This window comes from Pteropus alecto, unplaced genomic scaffold (genome assembly GCF_000325575.1).
Source record: "Pteropus alecto unplaced genomic scaffold, ASM32557v1 scaffold196, whole genome shotgun sequence".
NCBI classification, from domain to species: Eukaryota; Metazoa; Chordata; class Mammalia; order Chiroptera; family Pteropodidae; genus Pteropus; species Pteropus alecto.
The window spans coordinates 3,874,446-3,899,687 of record NW_006439717.1 but is presented as its reverse complement, the minus strand read 5'-3'; the positions used below and the strand labels follow the sequence as shown (position 1 = coordinate 3,899,687).

The following is a 25,242-nucleotide window of genomic DNA, read 5'->3' as shown; positions in this document are numbered from 1 at the left end:
TACATATAAAGCCAGCAATGTCTCTCTACGACATTTACCAAGCAAGAAAAATGTGAACTCTAAAATCTGTGAAGAATTTCAGTTGATTCATTGAACCTGTTGCAAATCAACCACAAGAGTTTTCTAACTACTAATTAACCGTAAGCGAAGTCGTAGGCCATAAAAACCAGACTATTTGGTGAGAGAAGTGGGGCAGGGAGGTGATGAGACTTTGAGAGTTTAGAATTGCCGGGAGGAGAAAGTGTTTTTTGTTTTGTTTTTTTTTTAAGATTCATGAATGTCTCTAGAGGAGGTTTATAAAGTGGCTAAGAGCACAGATTCTGGAACAAGCTGCTTGGGTTTGAGTTCCAGCCCGGCCACTTACTCCTGGTGTGATTTTTGTCATGTTACTCCGTTGCCCTGTGCCTGAGTAAAAGAGTGGTACCGACTCCCGGGGTTGTTATGAAAATTAAATGACTAACTGTAAAACATTTAGAACTGTGCACATAAAAGGCACTGGATACACACTTGTTAAATGAAAACTGTGAAAACTGACCATGTAACCAAAATACCTCTGGAATATTTATTTCAGTAGGTCCAATACACTTTGGAGAGTTCACTAAAATAAAATGTTTTCTCATTTTTTTCTTCTGTATTCTTCCATCTTTTCTCACCCCACCCATCTTCAGAGTACTGTAGTGTTTTTTCTTTATACTGAAAACAATTCTCTTTTTTTAAAAAGGCCTCTTAAGAAGTATAATATTTCCTGGATATTTTCTTAAAAGTAATTTCCCATGTCTTATGCATATTCATGGCTGTTCTCTCACTTACAATTGGTCTCATCGTTTTCTTTCTTTCATATATAAAAACATAAAAAATATGTGCATGGGAGAATAAAATGCACAGTAGCATTAGTGTTACAATAGTTATCGTAATTGTCAATAATTATGGTACTTCAATGGAAAAAGTATAAAAAATTTCAATGAGAAGTGTGAGACAATGAATATAACTAGGATTTCAAATATAGCCCTTTTGAGAAGTCAAAACTTTACCTATCTGAATTCACCAGCTTCTTTGAAAAAAGTTCTGCAGACTCGCGATCCTAGAAACCTGCAGTTCAAACCACCTCACGTATGTTCAAAGTAGAAATCCCTTTGGGTTTTTCTTATTGTTCCCCTTCGTCTCCAAGAATGCATTCTTTTACTCTGTTCCTCAATTTTATTTCAGTACTTTCTGTGTTTCCTCGGGTTTTATAGTTTCCTATCTGAATTCACCAGCTTCTTTGAAAAAAGTTCTGCAGACTCGCGATCCTAGAAACCTGCAGTTCAAACCACCTCACGTATGTTCAAAGTAGAAATCCCTTTGGGTTTTTCTTATTGTTCCCCTTCGTCTCCAAGAATGCATTCTTTTACTCTGTTCCTCAATTTTATTTTATAAAATTTTATTTTATACTTTCTGTGTTTCCTCGGGTTTTATAGTTTATTTTCACGCTGCTGTAGAGTTTACATCTAACCAGAGTGGAGGTGTTCAGCTTCTTTTGCCTTTTTGACACGTAGGACTAAGCGTTTCAAGGTCCAGCAGGGCTGCATACTTGCGATCGTCTTCGACCACTCCCTGTGTGTGTTCAGCACGAGGGGGTAGGGGGCGCTTTTCTCTCCTCCTAACCTCACTTTCTGCGGAAAAGCGCCTACGTTTTGTGAACGTGTTTCTTTAAATCTCGCTCTCTTTATCTTTTTCTCTTCTTCTGTTGCTTATTCTACACGTGTTTTGCCTCTTTTCTATGTAATACCCTTCTCTCCCTTCCCCAACAGAACACACGTCCCCCCGTTGGAGTCAAGAGTAATAGAGACATTGAGACGTTGAGATCCTCCATTGGCTCCACGTCGCCTTTAAGCACTGTTCAAACGGGCTCGCCTTCAGCTTCTTCACGTGAGCTGTCCGCAGCGTTTCCCCCTCTCCAGTAGCAGATGTCAGAGAAAGCAAGCGCCACGACGTGTCCATATATGACCTTAGAACAGAAAGCTGCCTCGTCTGGAGGCAAAGTTTGGGGGAGCCCTGTCCACTCCCACCCTCGCGCGCTCTCGCCTCCCCCTTCTGCGAGGTCACTCGCGTGCAGAACGCGAGCACCAACTACTCGCCCTCCGCTCCCGACTTCCTTCTGAGCGCCAAATAAATCGGGAGCAGCTCAGTCATCCGCAGCCTCGCCTCGCACTGGGCATGCTCAGTGGCCCGGCCCCGCTCGGCTGGCGAGTGGTAGCCTTGGGCGCTGGGCTCGGGTCGGCGGCAGCCCCTGCTCGGCTTCCCGCAGCCCGCGCTGGGCGCAGCGGCTCCTGAGCCCCGAGCGAGACTCGGCCCGCGGTCCCCGCACGGCGCCAGGCCCGCGGGAGCCGTGCGGTTCTGGAACCCGGGAGCCCCAACTTCGTGCCAACTTCGGCGTCGCCTTCTGGGGAGCCACGCAAATGATGACCAGGGACGTTTTGTTAGAAATGGAGCAGGAGGAGGACGACGACGAGGATGGAGATATCGGTGAGTAAGGGGTTCCCCAGGGTGGGCCTGCGCGTCGGCCCCCGAAAGCCGGAGCGCACGAGGAAGGAAGTTGAGGACTGCGCGTGGGCGCTGCATCCACTGCGGGGGAGGTTTGCGGAGACCCTGGGCCACCCCGAGCAGCGCGGGCGGGCTCCGGGGCTGGGGAGAAGGAAGCCGGCACCGCCGTCCGGGGGCCCGCAATGCGGTCGCCTCGTGCCGCCGACCCGGGTCGCCTCCCCGCTCAGCAGGCGGCGGGCGGCGGCCCCCGGGAAGGCGGGGAAGGCGGGGAAGGCGCGGGGCACGCAGGGACCCGAGAGCAGAGTCTGGATGGGGAGGGGACGCAGCCCCTGAACAGTCACGGGAGACTTGGAGACGCCTTGTCTCGCGGAAGTCTTAGAAACAACGTCTTTTGAGTCATTTCCTCCCCCTTCGAACTAGCTCTGGAGAATCTGGAGAGCGGGCGGGGGCGGCGAGCCCGTAGGCGGGGCTGGGAGGAGCCTGCCGGGTTTGGACAGCCGGCTGCGACCCACCTGAAACCTTTTTAAGGGGAGTGTGTGCACGGCACTGGGAGGGAGTGTTGGGGCTGCGTGGGGCTGCCGGGGGAACTGATTTGTGGGCTCGGGGCGCCGGCCAGCAGCCCTTTCTTACCCGCAGAGCTCGCGGGGGAAGTGATCGGAGAAGGAAGTCTTGAGGTGGGATGGACCGCAAGCATTTCCTAATTGTCCAAAAGTCCTCTGGATCTTGGGGGGCGGAGGACAAGACTGGGGTGCCTCATTCCTAATTAGAGTTAAAAATACAAGCAAGTTGTAAACGGAACGGAGAGAGACGTGTTTAAGAGTAAAAGAGCAAAAGGGGTGGGAGGAGATGAAGAACCGGAAAGCAGTTGGAGGACTAGAGAGAAAATCAGGTCCCTAAGAGAACGCTGTTGGGGAACGATGACATGTTGAGTCTCTCCAGAAGACTGGCAATTAAATTACCACGCTGGTCTGTTCAGCAGACTCCGCCTCAGTTTCCTGGATGACAGATCACTTTAAAACAACAGTTCCTGCTCATGTCCTAAAGCCTTATTCTTTAATAACTTTAGAAGTAACTTAATTTTACTAGTTAGGTGTGGTTTTTTTTTTTCGTTCACATTCTAGGCACTGCTTATTGAGTTTTTCCATCTCTATTGAGATATAGTTGAAATACGACGTTATGTAAGTTTAAGGTGTACAACGTGTTGATTTGATACATTTATATATTGCAAAATGATTACCACCGTAGCCTTAGCTAACATCTCCATCACGTAACATAATTACCATTTCTTTTTTGTGGTTAGAACATTTGTTACTATCTGTTAGCAACTTTAAAGTATGTGACACATTATTATTATTATCACTATGCTGTACATTATATCTCCAGAATTTATTCATCTTATAACTGGAATTTTGTACCCTCTGACCAACATATTTCAATCCCCCCTCCCCACCCTCCATTCTGTTTCTGAGTTCAGTTCTTTTATATTTCACATATAAGTGATACACAGTATCTGTCTTCCTCTAGTTTATTTCACTTAGCATAATGCACTCAAATTCCATCCATGGTGTCACAAATGTGTGTATACATATGTGTGTGTATGCACACATATAATACATGTGTATGTATATACACACATATACCACGTCTTCATCTGAGTTAGACAATTGAATTGTTTATATCTTGGCTATTGTAGTCACTGCTCACTTAAATTCAGAAAATTTGACAATTTCCTTGTTGACCAGGGACAAATTGAATAGAAGGGATTATACTCCATGGTTTAGCTTTACTTGTCATTCGAGAATTGATTAGGTATCCATCCTTATGGAGGGAGCAAATAGTGTTTTTCATACGAGAGGAAACTGAAGCTCACAGGTTGATCTGCCTAGCTTCTCACACAACAAGTTAAGGTTTAAACCCAGGTTTTCTGACTTGCAAGATCTGCATAGATTAATGTTCTTTCCACCTGGTGACTGGCTGTCAGATGTATGTAATGCTATTTGGCAGCTTTTAGTAATAAATTATGATTATGTAAAAATATAAATTATAGAAGCAAACTTTAAAAAGTTATGATAAAATTAGCAGTCTATTTTTTAGGAAAATACTCTTGTCTGCTATGGTGAGGTGTCACTGTTTATACTGAGTATGGCAAATAAATAAGGCTAAAAACCCAAATGGAAATTAAACAAGACACTCTGAGCTTTGTTTGTTCTCTTCTGCCATCAGTAGATCTCAGTTTAGAAAGAAAACTAACTTCGTCTAGTCTGTGTTTACATGATGAGGCATCATAAAATTCATCTTAAGTATGTGGCAATAGGCTCTTTTTATTTTTAATTATAGGTGTAATCTTTGCTGGTTCTTTCAAGTCAAATAGTGTAGATATATTTAATAAAAACTTAAATATCTCTACTTCTTCATCTCACCCTCTGTAGGCTACTGATATGACTGGTGTGTATAGGGGTCAGTTCAACATATTTTATGTCAGAAAACAAATATAATTTAAATATGTCTGAACAATTTTCGATTATGTAAATTTAATGTGGGTTGCAGTGATTTTATATCAAGAGAAAATGTTTCCATGCCAATGGTAAGTTTATGTCACTGTAAAATAATAAGCCTTTTAAAAGGTTACCAGAAGTAGGCTAATGGTATACAGTCTTTTACGAAATAATTATAATTTCCAACTATGGGAGAGGAGACTGGTGAAATGAAGATTGTAATTTTAACCTCTGCCTCTCATTTTGTAATGTAGGCCTGTCTGAGTTAGAGCAGATGACTAACATATTTCTCCTAGTACTCGATTGCCACTACAAATAGTTCCGGAGTAATTTAAAAACCACGCAGATACTGAAGATTTCTGTGAAATCTCTCTATAACTATTAACTATAATTCAGAGCAGGAGAGTTATGACATAAGTTTCTGGGTAAAATATCTATCAGTTGATTTGCAAGAGACAAAAAGAAAAACTAAACTGCGTGTGTTCCCTGGTTTATGTACATATATGGAAGTGTGTCCTCTACTAGACTGGGATTTGGGACTTTTTTTCTTTTTGCAAAAGGCCATTTCTTTTCTCCATCAGCTTTAATAACCAACCAGAGAAGTTACATCCAGGTAGTAGTGGCAGGAAATATTTGGCCTGCAGCCCTGTTGCACTGGTGCTGGTGGACATCACTTGTCGAGGCAGATTCTGTGTTTCTGATTTGCAGAAGAGGGTCCTTAGCTGCCTTGCCTCCAGGAGCATCCGCAAACCCCAGTTAATCAGTGAATTGAATTCAACATCTCTTATTGATGTAGAAAGTGATAGAAACATCTTTTGTAGCCAGAATGTAGCTGTTATATTTAGTATGTTGTTTTATGTTGTTTCTTGCATTTCTATGGTTCAGACTTTACTGAGGGAGGACAGGTGTTCTCAAAAAAGAAGGGAGTTACAGAAACAAGTCAGTTAGTTCAGGCAAAATGTTTTCAGTTTAGATGGTCGGTTGCTTTGGGTTCCCAGTCTGTTTATTGGTAGAGTTTTCTCTCTGATCACCACAGCTAATAGTCATGTCACTGGAGTGGATGGGCAGAGGCCCATTACCTCTGAGAGAGAATGGTGCAGCTGTACCTCTCAATTGTTTCTATTGGCTCCCTTTTCACTGTTTTCTCACAATCTTTACTCCCTTACTGCCTACTTCATGTTTAATCACCTGCAAATCTGATCCTAGCCCCAGTTTTGTTTCATCAACATTAATTGAGCAAAGCTGCTGTGCTAGGTGCAGGATTATGTGCTGGGCTGGGTGCTGAGAGTCTAAAATTGAGTAAGATGTACCCCTTGGGCATGGAGAGGTAGGTTCCAGGGGATCAGAAGTTTGCAGGAAGTGCCATTATTGAGGTATGTATACAACCATGAGAGGAGAATGGGAGACAGGTTCACAGAAGGGATTGTTGGGCCTGATGTTGAAGGACCAGGCAGATACAGTGGCATAGAGGTCAGAAGAGTCTGGAGTTTCAGGTAGTTGCCAGTAGTTGGAGGGAGCAGTCACAAGGCTGGGAAGGCAGGGAGAGGTTGCACCATGAAGAATCCTCTGCATGTTTTAAGGATTTTACTGTGCACATGATTTAGAACTCCTGAAAGATTTAAAGGAAAGAATTGATAGGATTGAATTTGCTGAATTTGCTTTTGGAAAGATATCTCTGACAGCATGTTGAAAAAATGTGTTGGAGAGGGGAGATGGTAGAGATAAGCCCAGTAGTCAAGTTCAGAAATACCTGCAGTAGCCCCTAGGAACAGAGACAAGTGACTCTGAGAGCTTATGAAAGGGGCAGCATCTATCAGGTCCCAGAGATTGACTGCTCCCGGCAAGCAGACAGGAGTCTGGGATAACTCTGACTTGAGGTGAGTGATTGATTAGGTGGAAAGTGGTGGTGGGAGAACAGGTTTGTAGGATGGGAGAATTTTCTATTCTTCCAACAAGTCTTAAACTTTTCTCCTCTGCTTTGGCTCAGACTATTCCCCTTCCTGGTAATACCGAACGCACTTTCTTTTCTCTCCTTCCAAGCCTGTCACAAACCCAGAAAACTATTGCCGATCCTCCTAGCCCAAAGTGCCCACCAGTGCATTCTCGCACCTTTTATTTTTCTTTTCTATCTATTTAGCATTCACCTGGTATTTTGTCTTTGTTGTTTATTATCTTTGCACTAATAATCTCCACAACTAGAGTGTAAATTTCTTGGGACTGGGACTAGGTCATTCGGGTTTTCTAGAGATCATACAAAATATCCTAAATGTTGTATATGTTCTATTGTTATAATTTAAACAAATTCTCTTTCTCACGGTCCACTAAAATGTAAGTTCCTTGAAGGTAGGTGTTTCGTGCTCTTTGTGTTCTAAATTATGTCCCTAGTGCCTAGAATGGTGCTTGATATTCCGTAGAAGCCAAGCAAATCATTGTTGAAAGAATGAGTAAATAAATTACTCTTTAAGTAATTTGGTTAACATAATGCTAAGTGCTTTTATTGGCCCTAGTAGAATTCTCTTTTATGGTATTTGAGATTTCCTCAGTCATCTGTTATAAATATGTTGATTGTACATTCTCTATCAGCCTCTGAGCTAGATTCCAGAGTCCCTGACCCCTCAGTCCTTCACTATCTATCTAGGAAGGAGGCAGATATATGAATAGATAATTGCAGTAATCTGTGATAAATGCTTTCATCAAGACATGTACCAGGGTCATTTTGTGTTACCATGCACCAGGGTCAGTTTGTGTTACCATGTAACCTTGCTTAGGGGAATCCAAGATATCTTTACAGAGGCATTTCCTGAGCCAGCCCTAGAAAGGATGAGAAGATAAGTGCAGGAATGTGGCTAAGAAGGAGGTATACTGAGTATTCCTAAATAGGCCATGATTTCTCAAACAATATATTCTTTTTCTTCCATCAGGGGGATGACAGATGAAAAGCAAAAACAAAAAACAAAAAACCAAAAAAAAAACCAGACTGTCCTTAAAGTGTTTCTCTTTGAGCATAGTCAGTTTTGCCCTTTTTGGTAAACGTTTTGTTATGTTCAGTTTCAAATCCACAGTCATGATTTATCTCCCACATTCTAACTCTCAAGTCAAATAACTGCTTTCCAAAAGATTCCCCAGTCTCTTATAATTCTCATTGTTCTTTGGATCTGACACAAAGTCAGCTCTAAAGGAGTTCCACACACACCCCTTTCTTTTTTCTCAAGTGGTTGCAACAGTCACTTGTGTTAATTACTGTACTTTTTTTTTTTTTTTGCTTATAGAAACCAAGAAATTCAGACCAAAAGCACAGTCTAGCTTTAAGTTAGAGGATAGTTTTGAACTCTCATTATGGTATTTATAGCAGGTTAGATTAAAATGATTATATTTTAATGAAAGTTTCAACTCTAGCTATTTAGCTTTTCTTCTGTTATCATACTTCTGAGTTTTGTATTCTAGCCAACTGAGTACATCTTAACAAAAAGCTTATAGTCTGGGAGAGTCAATAAGCACTATCTGTTGACCTTTGTGCCCCACAGCCTGCATATCATAGTGCTTTTCACATAGTAGATACTTAAATATTTGTTAAGGAACTGCTGTTTAAATTGTAATGGAGGCTTTGTGTGCTGTAAGATTTAAGCTGCTTGATATGCTTCTAATACAATGCATTTGGGGCTGGGTCTGCGAAAATCACTATTAGAACAGAAAAACATTATTACCAATTACTTTCAACCAAGGAAATGTACTTCTTGACTAATTGGTAACTAGTATGTAGAGACTCTGAGAACTTAATAGAGTCAACTGACTATCTTAGGTCATTATTATTACTATTATTATTTCTTCTCCTTTAGTTTTGTCTTGCTTTTTAATACTGCAAGTAAAATTAATTAGCATCTGTCCTAAGAAGCAGCCAGTTTAAAGACTACTAGCTGAAAAAGTCAACAATAAAATATTTCATACGTGTGCCAAAGAGCAATTTAAATACTATTCAACCAAAACATCAGATGAAACATTGGCATAGAAGACAAGTTGAAGGGTTAATAGGCAACTTTCTCTGCCATGGTATTTATTGCTGCCCTGGCTACATGTCTGAATACTAATTGAAAGAACTTGCTGCAATATGTTATTCAACAGCCAAAAATACAAATGAAAGAAAATATATTCTTTTGTGAAGTCCAGATGTTGCTTTTATATCTAATGCTTTCAGTCTAAGACATTGAAACTCCACTATTTCCTACATTATTTTAAAATACAAATACTTGAAATTGGAAAAAAGGGTTATTGGTCTTTAAGTTTTTCTTTTCTATAATTTTTATTTTAACTTTGGCAGAACTTTAACCGCAGGTCATAGTCGTGTAAATTGGTGTTCTTTCACAAAATATAATTATGCAAATTATAGGTTTGTTTATAAAGCTTGTTTCATATAAACTAAGCTTGTGTTTACATAATTGAATTTGTTATGATTTCTCCCGACATTCTCTCTAGATGTTTGAAAAATAGTCTTTGCTTTCACAAAATGATGGCTAAATTTTTCTTGGGGCGTCACACAGACACACCTTAAGCACATTCCCTCCAATCCTTCCCCCCACCCCAATTTGTGCTAAGTTTTTGAGAAGTTATTTCCCACTAAATTCTAAACAAAAATAATATACCCTTCCTACATATTAAACTCAGACCTTTATCATATTGTTATTTATATTATGATTGGAAGCATTTGTATTCATTTGTTATTTTATTTACTTCTGTTACTTATTAAACAAGCCCTGAATGCTTCATTTGAGTAAAACATAAGATACTCTTTCTCATAAAAAGAAAAGCCAGCAAACAAAACCCACCATTGTTTTCTAAGTGATACAAATAGTAAAGAAACAGAGTATAAATTCATTGATTTTAGAAATGCAACTTAGGAATAGAAGATTTTAAACAGCTTCTTGGTTTCTTTGGGGAAAGTAAATCCCTAAGAGGACAAAGGAGGAAAAATTTAAAAGAAGACCACTCCTCTGAAGGCTGTGTTCATGCAGAGCTGTAAGGAGGGAAAAGGAACATCTTGCAAACAGAAGACCTGAGTTTGCAGTTGGCTTTGTCACCTATAATCTATCACCTGGGGCAAGTTTCTTGGCTTCTCTGAGCCTCTTTCCTTAACTCTGTGGGATTGTTATGAGGATGCAAGTTAGGATGTATGGTGCTGAGGTGGAGCCTTTTCACTCAACCCCACAGAGTGGCACTTACAACATCACCATCATAATGAATGCTTGTATTTAAAAGCAGTGAAGGGAAATGCTACTCTTAACCTCAGAGAGCTCTAAATCCTTCCCCTGCTGTCTTTTTGGTGTTGCCCTGGTCATGCTATGTGTGCAGGAACTAAGTGTCAGGTTAAGTGACTGAGCGGCAGACATGAGTTTAAAGATAAAGGAGTTGAAGAATAGCATGTCATTTCTGCAAAGGGATAATTAGAGTGAGTTTTCCTATACACTCATAGATCTTCACACAGACAGATGGAATTTTCCAAATTCTAGGAGGCCTTTTTCAGGGGGAATTTTTTTCAGGGAATCTTAGCGAAGGGTGCTAGAGGCTGACTTAGTTGGCTCCCAATAAAGGGCTCATGAATATAGGGATTGTATCCCATTCTCCCAATTGCTTCTGGGCATTTCTGACCAAACCTTCTGTGCTCCCGAACCACAGCATTGTATGCACAAGAAGTGAGCAAGGAGACAGTTAAAGTGAGAAGTGAAGAGCTTTTATTACAAATTGAGTCTTTAGAATATCACAGGAAAATGGAGGAGAGGAAGATTAATGATGAGATTCTCAGTGGTCAGGGTTCACATGATCCCGTCGTTCCTACTGAAATGTGGAAACACAGAAGATCATTCAGTGAGTTCACCATTCAGTAGAGGAGGCAGTCAGGCAACACGTCATGGAGGGGGCAGATCATTGACATGTTAGAAACCTATTCGACACTGATATCCTCTCCACCTCCTTCCCAGTTTTTGACGATTGTGTATGCAGGCAGCATCAGTTTTGGCCCCTCGTTCTCTAAATGTCTTCGGAATTAGAGATTATCTTGGGTGTCTCAGCAAGGACCTTCTCAGCCACCTTGTTATTCCTGCACCCCCAAGCCCCATTCCCAGCGGGCAGTGGGGATGCCTTGGGAATCTGCATCTACTTGAATCTGGAGGGGTGAAGGAGAGGCTAGGTTCTTCGTTCCTCTGCCTGAGTAGATCCATACCTTTCCCCCACCCCCAGAGCCTTGGATAAATGTATATATTAGGAATGAGGTGAAAATGGTCTTTAGTTGAGGTTTGGATTTGCAGGTGAATACCTGAATTTGATTAGAGGTATTCGTACTGGAGATTAAAAGAAAAGGATGACCTCCTTCCCTGTATTGAAAGATAATTTCCACCACCTGTTATAGATAGCCTCACCTTAACTTGGCCAAGGATGTGGACTAGCATCCTGTTGTATCGTGGCTGACTGTGGTAAGAAAGAAATGGGCCCTTCTGTTGGCCTGCAGTCCTTTTTAATTCATCCATGTCAGTTCCTTTTCCTGTTTCTATTGCCCATTATTTTTAGGGTTCTTTATCTTTCCTCTGTCCCAGTATTTTCATCAGACACTTAGCCTGGTTCTGCACAGAGATAGAGACCACCACTACTTAAACTTTGGTCATGTAAAGATTTGAGTTCAAATTCCAGCCCAGACATTCGCTAGCTGTGTGACCTTGAGTGATGAATATAACTTTCCCCTTCTCTGTAAAATGAAACTAATATTAGAACCTACTTCAAGGTCGATTGTATCAAAAATGATATAATTTTTAAAATTTTACTTTGTAGGATTGTGGTGCCCAATGTACTAAAAGCTCTTCACAATTATAAGCTAATATTGTTAGTATTATGGGTAGCTGTTTTTGCCTATATCTTAACCTTGACTTACCTCTTTTGTTTTTTATTAGAGATGTTACTTTTCTCCCAAGGCTGTATCTTTCATTTATACAGTTTATTGTCACCTTTTGTCTTTTTCATTAAACTGAGCATCTTGAAAACTATCACTTCAGTGAGCAGCAGAGTGCTTGGCATGCAGTAGGTGATCAATAATCTCATTGAATGAATGAGTAAATGAATGAAAGATATTGATTACTAAATAACTATGTGGTATGATTGGAAAGGTAGGACTTTAGATATAGATCAACTCTTGGGCAGGTTCTTATAACTTTGGAGCCTTGGGTTTCCATATCAGAAAAATATAGTAGAGATAATAACACAGAAAAGTAATGATACTTACTTTATAGGATTGTTATAGGTTTAATATATTAATATATAAAAGGATGAGGGAGAGATCCTAGCACATAATAGACCAATAAATAATAGTTGCAGTAATTATAAAACACCTAAAAATGGAGAAATATAAATCCAATAATTAAATTGGATTTTCCAGTGGATGCATTTTATAATAGAATTATACCATCCCTTTGAATATATATAATTTTAGTGAGAAAGTTAAGAGAATATAAAGATTTATAATGAAATTTAAAACGATACTTTGATAACCTGTATAATAAAGAAAATGTGTAAGAAATAAGAACATTAATCTAGCAAATTTAAGATTTTAGAAATATGTTAAAGCCCAAAGAGTAGTGTTCTTGATATTGATCATGTAAACTTTTAATAAAACATAGTTTTTAAATATGTAGTTTTACTTAAATGGTCAGTTATTTTCAATGAAATTAAATTCTAAAATGTTTAATTTGCCCATAAGTCTAAAATTTGTTCACTGAATATTATCTGAAAGTTTGAACTCAAATAAAACATGTTAAGAGATGAATATGTTGCAGAGCAAAATGATAAAACTGAAGACATGAGTACACAAAGAAATCACTACCCTTATGGTTTGAATTGTGTCAAATTTAGTGATATAAAAAATAAAAATAATCTCTACCTAATTTGCAAAGTAGGTGTGTGAAATAATGTTTCACATTTTGTATATTTAAAGTTAGGTAATGATTCAGCCTCTATCCCCAGTCGTTCAGACTTAAGCACTACCAGGCCTCCTCCAGAGCATCATCAGACTTAAGAAAAATTAAACTTTCTGTTCCATTTGGGTAAGTGACAGGAAAACAAAAGGAAGAAACGTGTTGTTTTTTTATCCCCAAATCAAGTAGACTTTGAGATATTTGCTTTTGTATTTAAACCTTTCATTGAAGTGAATTTTCAGTAAAAGCCAAGGTTCCATTCTTCAGTTACTGCACTTAGAATTGCGGTTCTTGTCATCTATGGGATTTCAACCTGTACTCCATTGAGAAGATTGCCAGACTGTCTCATATTTCCTGCCTTCATTTAAATATAAATAGTGTATAGTACCCACTGGGTACATGCTTTTATAACAAGCACATTGCTTATTGCTGCTTACAAAACATAGAGGAAATGTGAACATTTCTAACCGGCCTTGTCACCCACTGTAAGGGTAAGCAACACAGAAAATGGCTTTTGAGCAATGAGATAATCATGGTTTTCCTGAGAGTTACAGTTCCTCTGTGGCTAGTGGCTTGTTTTATACCCCAAAATACTTATTTTGAAGTATGCAATCACAATCTTGACTTATTTGGCACACACAAAAACATCCTTTTGAAAGCGGACCGTGGAATTTGCTAGCAGTGGTTTCATAAATCAGGTCTGTTGCTCTTTTTAAAAGTCACGTGCGTAGGCATTTAATTTAGCTCAGAGCCCTGGATTGATCTCACAATCTTTATTAATTCAGTAAGTATTTATTAAAGTTCTCCTGTGAGTCATGTACCATTTAAGGTATGAGGATACAAAAAACCAAATAGAGAGGATCTTATATTCTAATAAGTGATTAAATAAAAACAAAAAATGCAATAGAAGTGTCTATTCAGCACTTTCTGTGTGCCAGACATTGTGCTTAGCACGAGGGATTCAGCAATACACAAGACAAACAGTCTCCACCCTTGACTAGTAGGTAGACTGGCTGGGAAGACAAACGTGCCAACAGATTACGGTAAAGTATATTTAAAGATTGTGAAAAAAAAAGAGACTGAACCAGAATAGTACTGCTGAGAACAGAACTTGGGTGCATCCAAAGACAGTTAAAAGGAATGGCCCCTTACTGGGGTATGGCTGACAAGTGCAGCTGTTATTTTCATAATTCTAAAAATAACACGGCCTTAGACTCTTGAAAAAGGTCTACGAGAAGGCTCAAGGTGTACATTAAATTGATGTGTAAAATACTACAAACATTTTCAGGTTCACAGCTCCTGTTATTCTGGGGGAATCCCCCATAGGGGGCCTCGCTTATATTGATTTCTACAGTTGTTAATGTACCTTGCAAAGATAAGCAAGTAGCACTGATGCTGCATGATCCTGTGCCCCTTTATTCCTTGGTAGATGGCCTAAAATATTGCTACTGGGTTGGAAAGGAACAAAACTTGGTAGGTCGCTCCCAGTTCCTTTTATTCTTTCTTTATAGGTCAGTTTAACACAATCTTCTCCTTTAAGCTAAAGGAGGAGGAGCTGAGAGGTTGGGCCTAAGCAATCCTATGCAGTTTTTTTGAGGTGACAAAGGAGGAGGAAAGAGAGCTGGAGCAGGTATACCTGTTCCCTGCCCAGCACCTTTACCTCTCCTAACTTGAAAGGAGCAGGGAGCAAGCAAAGAGCCCATTTCCTAGATTCTCACCCAGGAACTAGTTCTTTACTCTTCCTGCCATACTAGCCAAGGAGTGTTACTCATTCCTGCCTGTAAGTGACTGACTTTGGCTAGGAGTCATAACCAAGCCCCCGAGGCATGAATCAGAATTAGTGTGAGGGTGAAAAGCCCCACTGGGACTCTGATGTGCTCCATCAAGGCTTTTTCCTTTGAAAAACCTTAATACAGCACCCCTACCCCTTCACCCCCACACACGTCCTTATCCGTAGTTTCATTTTCCACGTTTTTAATTAACCTTGGTCAACCATGATCTGAAAATATTAAATGGAAAATTCTACAAATAAACAATTCATAAACTTTAAATTTTGGGCCGTTCTGAGTGCCCTGATGATCTCTCTCCATCCTGCCCAGGACGTGAGTCATCCCTTTGTCCAGCATCTCCACGTTGTGTGTGCACCCCACCCATTAGTCTCTTTAGTAACCCTCTCAGTTATCAGATTAGTTATCAGAGAGAGAATCACATTCCTATAACTTTTATTAAGTACGTTATAACTTTTAAATTTTTTTATCGTTAATCTCATACTGAGCCTAATTTATAAATTAAACTTTATCATAGGTACGTATATATAGGAAAAAACATAGAACGTGTAGAGTTCAATACTATCTACATTTTCAGGCATCCACCTGGAGTCTTAGAACATATCCCTCATGGATAAGGCAGTGCTGTTGTGCTAGAGAATCACTCTAGAATTCCTTCCCTGTGAATCACCAGAGTACCCAGGTAACAGAGTAATATGGAAGATGCAAATTAAAACTTGTTTTGTTTTCAGTAGCTAGGGCAGAAAGAAACAAACGCAAATCCTTTCTTCTTTACTGTTAAAAAATCCTGTTGTTTTTCTATGTTAAAATCTTTTATACATGACCAAAATCTAGCCGGCAGTATGACTATATTAAACTTATTCTAGCCACTACGCCTAATCTCTTCCAAATTGGGAATATTTTCTTTATAAATGCCTTTGAGATTAAGTGTACGAGATACTGCCCTTAACCTTTTGCCATGATTTTATTGGAATGCTCTATTCCTAGTGGAGTTTATTTAGTACGGTGGTATTTTTTAACATTTAAAAGTCATATTTTACATACAGTAAGTAAAATACACAGTTAACCATTCAGTTTACTAAGTTTTAACAATTGTATGACTACCATCCCAAACAAGATAGGCAGCAGTTCCATTGCCTTTTCAAGTCAAACCTTCTCCCCACAATCCAGATATCACATGACTTCTACCATAAATTGTTTTTTCCTGTTCTTGAACTTCAGATAAATGGAATTATATAGAACATAGTCTTTGGTGTGCCTGGCTTCTTTCACTTAGCATAATTTTTTGGAGATTCATCCCTGTTTGTGTGGTTATCAGTAGTAGTCCAGTATATTTTACCTGTAAGAATATCTGGAAAAATATTTTTAATTAAATCTCGAAGTATTACATCTCTCATATATGGCAAACTAAAAATACTTAACCTTTTAATTCTATTTTTACTTTAAATTCAAGTGTTTCTTTCCTTTTTTTTTTTTTGTCTTAGTTATTTTTGTAATCTCTTTAGCTGCTCACACAATGCCTTGCCTGTAATAGGAAATCAACAAAAATTTTCTTAAGTTGGAAGGGAGTGTGTAAGAAAACTAACTCAGATCTCACTTTATATATATTCAGATTTTAATTTCCCTGCTGTGATGGTGAAACCAACCTACACTTTCATTCTGAGCATTAGTCCACTGACAATTTAACTAATGAGTATAAAAGCAGCCCAGAGTGAACGGTGTGTGAATGCCTTTCTTAAGTATAAGAAGTTTAAGTGTCATAATTCATTTTCAAGAAAGTCAGCTCTTATTGCTGTATTTTACTGGTAAAAATATTCCTTTTTTCATAAAAATATTCCAAACAGATATTAGCCTCATTTGGTAACTGAATTGCTCCGAGAACAGAACACTAGGAGTGACGACCTACCCCAAACCAAGGAGCGATTCCATGTTGTGCAAGGTATTAGATTCCAAAATATTTGTTCAAGCACATGTGTTCCAAGTTCCCAGAGAAATTATTGACTCTGACGTTGGTTTCCCTTAAGGATGACTCATGATTTCTTGAGTCTGATTTCTACTATTAGTCATCTTCACTGCTTGGGTTAAGCAGGCTTTTTTAAACTCTGCCTGGATTCCAGCCTTTGCAGATTCCCTGCCCTTTGGCTTAGCTACACAGCAGTCTCTGGAACCAATTCTGACTCCAGGCAAAAAAGATTTTAAAATTCAGAATTTGGTATCAGTTCGGCACTGACCTCGTGTATGCGTTTCAGTTTTGATGATTCGGCTTTTCCTTTTTTGTCCCCAGTTGCCGAAACTTATTTCTCAGAAACATGCTTAGGACCTCAGTGTCTTCATTCTTCGGATCCTGTCTTGCTCTTGTCAATATCTCCTACTTGCTCCCATGCCCTGGAGATTAAGTGCTGCCCTACATGGTACTACCTGCCCCCTTCCCGTAGCAGACCCAGATAATAGCCTGCCTGTGTCTCCAGATTTAATAACATGAGCCGTACCTCTCTTTTCTTCCTTAGCTGTTATATCCCTGGTACCTTAAATCTTGGGCCCTACATTGTGATCAAAGGGTCGTATTTATTTTCACTCCATTTCATTAGTCATGACCTGCTGGCTGCTGTAAGTGGTGCTGTGAGTAAGAGTGGATGGAGTACAGTTTCCTGCAGTAAGAGATAGGAGACTTAACTTCAGCCTGGCACCTAAGAAAGATCAAGTGTTTGCTGGAATGTGGGAAAACCACCTCCTGGGCACAGTGGAAATTGGTGCCTGGCAGTAAACATTCTATTCTAAAGCAGTTCCCCAATACAGAGAAGTGACCTATTTGAGCAGCAGGATATCTGAGCAGAGCTAGATAGCACTCAGCAGCATTCCTAACACTTAGGTTGCGACTGTAAACCACCACTCCCTATTCTTCAATATAGAAAATGGATATTTTCCTCAATCTTGTGCACATACAGCTTTAAGAAAAGTCCTCTAGTCAGAATTTCCAGTATTTGAAAGTGTGTTGGGAATCCAGAAAGTTGAGAACCACTCTCGGCTTTTTCCTTCCCTCCCTGACGCTGACGGCATTCATGAACTAGCATGTGTCTTCCACCTTTCTTGGTTACCACATCCTCTCTCAGGTGGCCTTCCTCCTGGCTCCTGCACTAGGTTTATCCCCAGGCACTTGATCCACTCTGAAGGCAGGCCCCATTCCTACCAGGCAGCCTCCAAAGCCTGAATCTTTACTGAGCCAGGCCGACTGTCTTTGGAAATGCAAAAGCCCATATATGTGGGGAAGAAGGGAAGGAAGAAGAGGATCTTGTCTGCCTTAGGAGAGGGAAATTAGCCGTAGGTGAATGCTCAGGCAAAACAGACCTAGCCTTGTTGAGACAGAACTTAGAAGACATCTGGTTCAAATTTTAACATAGAAAAAAGTGATAAATGCTGTGAATAGGTAAACTGTACGGTTTGTTGTCTGGCTTCTGACGGAGCTAGTGTGTGCCACTGAGATTTGTTTTGTTAAGCTTTGTGAGCTCTCATACAGGAAGTTCAAAATGGATTGAGAAAGGTTTCCTTCTGAACTTTAAAAAAAAAAAATGAACAAGGTTACAGTGCTTCCCATGCCTTTAAAAAAAGTTGATTGTGACTTCTGACTTTTAATCTGCAATGAGAATAGGAAAGTGTACGTTAATCATTATTTCACAAATATAGTTGATTCTTGAACAACACAGACATCAGGAGCACTGACCCTTAGCACAGTTGAAAAGTCACATATAACTTTTGACTTCCCCAAAACTTAACTACCAATAGCCTACTATTGACCTGAAGCCTTACTAATTACATAGTCAATTAACATATATTTTGTTATATGTACTATATAGTGTATTCTTATAATAAAGTAAGCTAGAGAAAACAAAATATTATTAAGAAAATAATGGTCTATGGCCATGCTACCCTGAACACGTCTGATCCCGTCTGATCTTGGAAGCTAAGCAGGGTTGGGCCTGGTTAATACTTGGATGGGAGACCACCTAGGAAGACCAGGTGCTGTAGGTTAAAAAAAAAAATAAGAAAAAATAAGAAAAAAATCATAAGTGGAAATACATTTACTATATTTATTGGAAAAAATCTGCTTATAAGTGGACCCACACAGTTCAAACCCGTGTTGTTCAAGGGTCAATTGTATATGTAGAAAATCCATCATCTGTGATTTCTACCATATACTGTTTGTTACTTTATTTGTCCACAGTAGAGATTATATGGATAATAAAATAATAATTGTGGTAATAAATTACTTTACAGCTTTTCGAAGTGTAAATGTGTTTGTTGTACATGGGAGTCACCTTGGCTGTGCATTTGAACTTTTAAAAGCAGTGCATTCTTCATATTATCCAGCTATGACAACCTGGAATAAAGCATTTAATTTCTCTGCATATCTCTGTTTCCTTATATATAAAGCGTGATTGAATTTACCTGTTTCTTGGTCATATTAGAGATGTTTATAAAAATAATTAGAACTACCTTAATCTAATATAAATGCTACAAAAAGCTTTCCCACTAACTTAAAAATTGATTGGACAGGGAAATATAGTAATATTTCTAAATTGTCCAAGCACTGATACTACTTGAGTTCCTACCTTGGGGTCTATGGGTCTGGATGGGTGGGCTCGAGTGAATTCTTGAATCTCCTACACTGGAAGGGAAATGTGTTTAGTTGTGTATTTTCAGGTCTCTGTTGAAAAGAATCTATAACTTTCATCAGATTTGATACAAAAGGACTGAATTGCCAGTTCGGTAAAACTGGGTAATTAAGTTAAAGAACTCATGAGTTAAGGTTTCTTTAGCTGCACAGTGCTGTCAAAATGTTACCCAACACTGCTTCTTTTTGAAACTGAAAATCTGTTTTCCTGTGCTGTCATCATCAGCTGCCACACTGACATTTCTTAAAGTCCACCTGCTTTATAATGTGTGCACTACAATGGATGCCCTTAGGTAGTTTTATTGGCAGAAGACCAGAGAAGGAATAGAGAATGTTATTTTTTAAAATATATTTCTCGACTTTTAACTGCCCGTTTTAATTAGGAATCTTTGGTGGCAGGGGACAGAAAGCCAAATCGAATGGCCTGACTAATAGATTTTATTAGTGTAATAACCGAAATGTGCAGAGGTAGTTCTACCTTCAGGAGCCAGCCAGTCTCACCCTCAGATTTCATAGAAGGGACGCCCAGCAGCTTCAGCTCTTCCCTTGTAGCTAAGTGACAGTGATGGTTTCCCACCTGTTAATTCCGGTATTCCATGTCATCCACAGGAAGAGAGTTCTGGTAACTTCTCTTCCCTAGAAATCATAGTAGATGGCTCTGATGGGCTTATATACCCATCCCTGAAACCACCAGTGGATATGAGTTATAGGGTAGATTGATCAGTCTTAGATGGGAGTGGAGTTACTTAAGCCACATAAATGAAAATGAGGAATATTTACATTTCTTTTGAATTTTTGTAATATTACCTTCTAAACCTAAAACTGCAGTAAAATCATCTATTAATTCGGTGTACCAAAATATAATTTTTTAATATTCATAATTGATAATTTCAGGTTCGTTTTTCTTAATATAAAAATTGGAGACATCAGATATTTTCAATTGCTCTGTCTTAAAAAAAAAAAACTCTAAAAAATTGAAGTTGGCTTTTTTGGAGGGCCTCATCAGAGCTCTCTTCACTCTCCTTGGGTTGGTGGTATGGCATTTCTTTATAAGAAATATATTTCCCTGGCTTAAACTGTTTTTTTTACTGTGTTAACACAAATGTTTTTCAAATATCTCTGTAGTATAAAGCAGTAGAAAAGCTCATGGGAAGGATTTTCTAATATTAGAATAACTGAATTAAAATTTTTACTCTGCTGCTTGCTTGCTATACAACGTTAAATAAGTCGTTAAATCTCTGAGCTGTTTTTCCTCATTATAAAGATAAAACGAGATGATGTACATACAGGACTTAGTAGAGTGCCTGGGACTAGTAGTCGTTTACATTAGCCAAATTAGGCAAATATCATAATTTCAAATAAAATAATATGTACAAGAACTTAATTACAGGCAACCACGAATGGACCCACAGCTAATTACTATGCATATAGAATCAATCTGTTCATTGTAATTTTGCATAGATTCTCTTGGGTAGGATTCTAGAAGTTAGACTGACATTTTAGTCAGAAAACCCCAAGAAGATTAAGCTGACAGAGATAGAATATGGTACATTAATATTATTAATAAGCATTACTTGTGTTCCTGAATTTGATCTGAAAATATCAAGAGGGAAATTAGCTTAAAGCACTGAATTTCCAAGCCTGTCTGAGCCTAAATACACAAACAGTCTTTAATTGATTTTATTTCTTGTATGACTTTTTTCAGTTTATACTGGGGCTCATTTTTCATAATATTAGGAATAAATAAAAATGAATATATTAATTGATTTTCTACAATAAATAGTTCCGATCAGAATTGTTGAATCAGCGACATTCTTTGCAGCCAATGAGTACAAGAGTAAAACCTATTGAAAGTTTACTTTGTGGTTTTTGGTTTTCTTGCACTTTCCAGTGTAATCCTTTTTGAGTTCTTCAGGATTTTTTTAACCTCGGTTAATATGGTGCCTGAAATATTTCTACACTTGGGAATTCAAGTCAAAATAAACATTGCTAACTGTGAGGAAGGAGTAAAGGGGCTGAGGTTGTTGGGTTTTGAAAAAGAAAGCTGACCAGTAGCCTATAATAACGTAGAGAGGCCAGCTTTGGAAATCGATGTGGAAGGAACCCTAATGGATTTAAGGAATTCATTCCTATAATTAATCTAATGGTTTAGATTATTAAACACTTAATGAGGTCCAAATATAGACTTTTTCCCTGAGAATATTTAAAAATAGACAAGGCAGGGATTGGTCTGATACCATGTTTCAATATAGCCTTGCTTCAAGAGGGAGTGGACCAGACTTCACTTGGGTCAGTTCCGTCCTACTTTCTAATGAAATCCATCAACTCAGGATTTATGAAATAAGTGCTCTATGCCTATCAGTGTTAAAAAGAAGGTGCATAAAAAGAGTAACATTAAGTGCTAGGTGTAAATATAAATACATTGAATAGTTACAACAATGCTATTAGGTGCTATTAGGTGGATGATAAAATTGAAGGTCAGGAAAGTTAAATAATTCACTAAAGTCACACAGCAAGTAAATGGTGAAGGCAGGATTGGAACTTAGGCACAGTCATTAAGCCAATTCCTGGACCGTCTAGATATAGATACAAGAATGAAAAAATGAAATAAGAACAGTATAAATATTTGGTTAGGTAATGTACCGCATAGTTATAAATAGTTTTCATAATCTGTAGAATCACATTGCCATTACTTTTGTTTCATCAACTTGAAAATCCTGCTAATTTCTGGGTAGAAGGCTGATCTGGACATGGCAGTGAGTCCTTGGAGTTAATGGAAGAAAAAAACTTGATACATATTTATGTAAAGTTACTTTTTTTTTTCCTGGCATGCATATATAATGGAAATAACTTTATTTTGTGTAGCTGTGGCACCTTACAGTTAACAAAACACTTGAGTCTCACTTAATTATTACAGTAGTTACGTAGTTTGCAGAACATTCATTTTATGAATGAGGAAATGGAAGTGCTAAGTCACCCTAAACTTCTGCCATTACATTCTTCAGTTACTCAGCTTAGAAAGCTTCCACCAGTTTTTTTGTGTCTATAGGGAATATACATGAGGTCGTAAAAAAAAAAAAAAATGTGTTTAATGATAAGTAAACTTAACAAATAGGAATTTGGAGTCAGTTGACCCAAAAGAAGAAGGCGGAAGACTAGCAAAAGTCATTTAAACAGAGGGTTGTGCCAATACCTAGGAGATGTGGGTCCCCACCGAGTCGGTCTTAGAATGCTCCTCTAATTCAAGGATACCTGGTCTGGGCCCATTTGGCTAGCCTTAGCTCAAAGTAAGGCCTGCCATTTATAATATTCTAATACTTCATTTTTAGAGGACGAGTCCCTTGCAGAAATGGAAATTGTTACCCTGAGTCAGAATTGTACTCCAGTGATGTAGCTCAGCCTCTCTGGTCCTCAAATCATCTTTTTTTTTTTAGGGTGATATTCTTAATTCATTGTTTTTAAATTTAGAGTAAAAGGGACATTTAATCACAGTCTGAAGTTTTGAAGTTTTGTGCTGGGTATTAATCTGTTCAAAGAAACATTAAATATTTGAACATTTGGAGAGTTTAAAAATAATATTTGTTCTTAAGACATACTGGTTTTCTGGGGTATTATTGAGTTTGGTTATTTTATAAAATGTTATTTTTTTCAATTATAGTTGACTTTCAATATTATGTTAGTTTCAGGTGAACAGCATAATGGTTAGACATTTGTATAATTTATGAAGTGATTCCCCCCAATAAGTCTAGTACCCATCTAGCAATATAGTTATTGCAATATTATTAACTATATTTCATAGCCTGTACTTTACATACCTGTGACTGTTTTTATAATTGGCAGTTTATACTTCTTAATCCATTCATCTTTTTCACCCAGCCCCCAACCACTCTCCCATCAGACAACCATCAGTTTGTTCTGTGTCTATGAGTCTGTTTCATTTGTTTTTTAGATTCCACATATAAATGAAATCATATAGTATTTGTCTTTGTCCGACTTATTTCACTTAGCATAATACCTACCCTCTGGGTCTATCCATGTTGTCACAAATTATAAGATTTCATTCTTTTTTATGGCCAAGTAATATTCCATTATATACATATATACCATGTATTCTTTATCCAATTGTCTACTGATGGACACTTAGGTTGCTTCCATATCTAGGCTGTTGTAAATAATACAGCAGTGAACGTAGCGATGCATATATCTTTTTGGATTAGTGTTTTGGATTTCTCTGGATAAATACCCAGCAGTGGAATTCCTAGGTCATATGGTAGTTCTACTTTTAATTTTTCGAGGAACCTCCATACTGTTTTCCATAGTGGCTACACCAATTTGCAATCCCACCAACAGTACTCAGGGGTTTCCTTTTCTCCACATCCTTGATTTATTGATAATAATCATTCTGACAAATGTGAGGCAGTATCCCATTTGGTTTTAGCTTGCATTTCTCTGATGGTTTCTCTGATGATTAGTGATGTTGAGCATCCTTACATGTGTCTATTGGCCATCTGTATGTCCTCTTTGGAGAAATATCTATTTAGATCTTTTGTGTATTTTTTTATCAGATTGTTTTTGGTGTTAAGTTGTATGAGTTCTTTACAAATTTTGGATATTAACCCCTTATCAGATGTCTCTTCTCCCACCCAGTAGGTTGTCTTTTCATTTTGTTGATGGTTTCCTTTGCTGTGCAAACACTTTTTAGTTTGATGTAGCCCCATATGTTTATTTTTTCTTTTGTTTCCTTTGCCCGAGGAGATACATCCAAAAAGATATTTCTAAGAGCAGTGTCAGAGTTTAGTGCCTATGTTGTCTTCTAGGAGTTTTATGGTTTCGGGTCTCACATGTAAGTCTTTAATCCATTTTGAGTTTATTCTTGTATATGGTATAAAAGTTGTCTAGTTTTATTTTTTTGCATTTATCAGTCCAGTTTTCCCATTGCCATTTATTGAATAGACTGTCTTTACCCCCATTGTATATTCTTGCCTCCTTTGTCAGATATTAACTGACCTTATGGGCGTGGATTTATTTCTAGACTCTATTCTATTCCATTGATCTGTGTGTCTGCTTTTATGCCAGTCCAATGCTGTATTGATTACTATAGCTTTGTAGTATAGTTTGATATCAGATAGTGTGATACCTCTTACTTTGTTCTTCTTTCTCATGATTTCTGTGGCTATTCATGTTTTTTTGTGGTTCTGTATAAATTTGAGGATTATTTGTTCTAGTTCTGTGAAAAAATGCCATTAGTATTTTGATAGGGATTGCCCCGAATCTATAGATTGCTTTTGGGTGTCTCAAGTTGTCTTAAAATCATGATATTATCTGTCAGTGGTACTGTATAGGAATTTTCTTGTGAGAATAAAACCATAGAGTAGATGTTAAACTGAAAGACTTTGAATGGCAAGCTGATAGAGCACCTTGTCCTATCTGCTATAATGTCTTAGACCCAGAATATATTGTAAGGACAATAACTTAATTTGAACTGAAGCTGCAGTTTCCATATCAAAGAGGCAGAATAGCCAAATGCATGATTAAAAGCTGTTATCAGATCATAGGAAAGAGTATATTACACAGGAAATTGGCATAATTTATATCATGTTTATGTCATAGTCATAAATGTTTTTAAAGCTGTGATCAGCATTTCACCTTGAGTAATTTCTAAGATGTTTATTCCTTTGGATTACAATCTGAAATTTTAGATTTGGTTTATTAAATATCCTGCAAGTTGATAAAGGTTTGCAAATTTGTAAAAAAAAACCTTCGTAACATGATAGCACTCTTCTGATTCTTGAGGGTGTAGTCTTGCATTTGAAAATCTG

The 25,242-nt window shown here is 38.3% G+C and overlaps 1 protein-coding gene and 1 pseudogene across 2 annotated transcripts in view; both read left to right on the top strand.

Annotated features, from left to right (window-relative positions):
- Positions 1-1,958: 1,958 nt before the first annotated feature.
- ANO6 (anoctamin 6) overlaps positions 1,959-25,242 on the top strand; it is a 169,469-nt gene continuing 146,185 nt past the window's right edge. The window contains exon 1 of one of the 2 annotated variants that reach the window (XM_015593197.2): positions 1,959-2,505. In XM_015593197.2, coding sequence (XP_015448683.1) covers positions 2,439-2,505 — 67 coding nt within the window. In that variant the 5' untranslated portion in view covers positions 1,959-2,438. The remainder of the gene's footprint in view (positions 2,506-25,242) is intronic. The other variant, XM_006916872.3, reaches the window with a different exon arrangement.
- Positions 18,662-18,780, top strand: LOC112483889 (annotated as a pseudogene).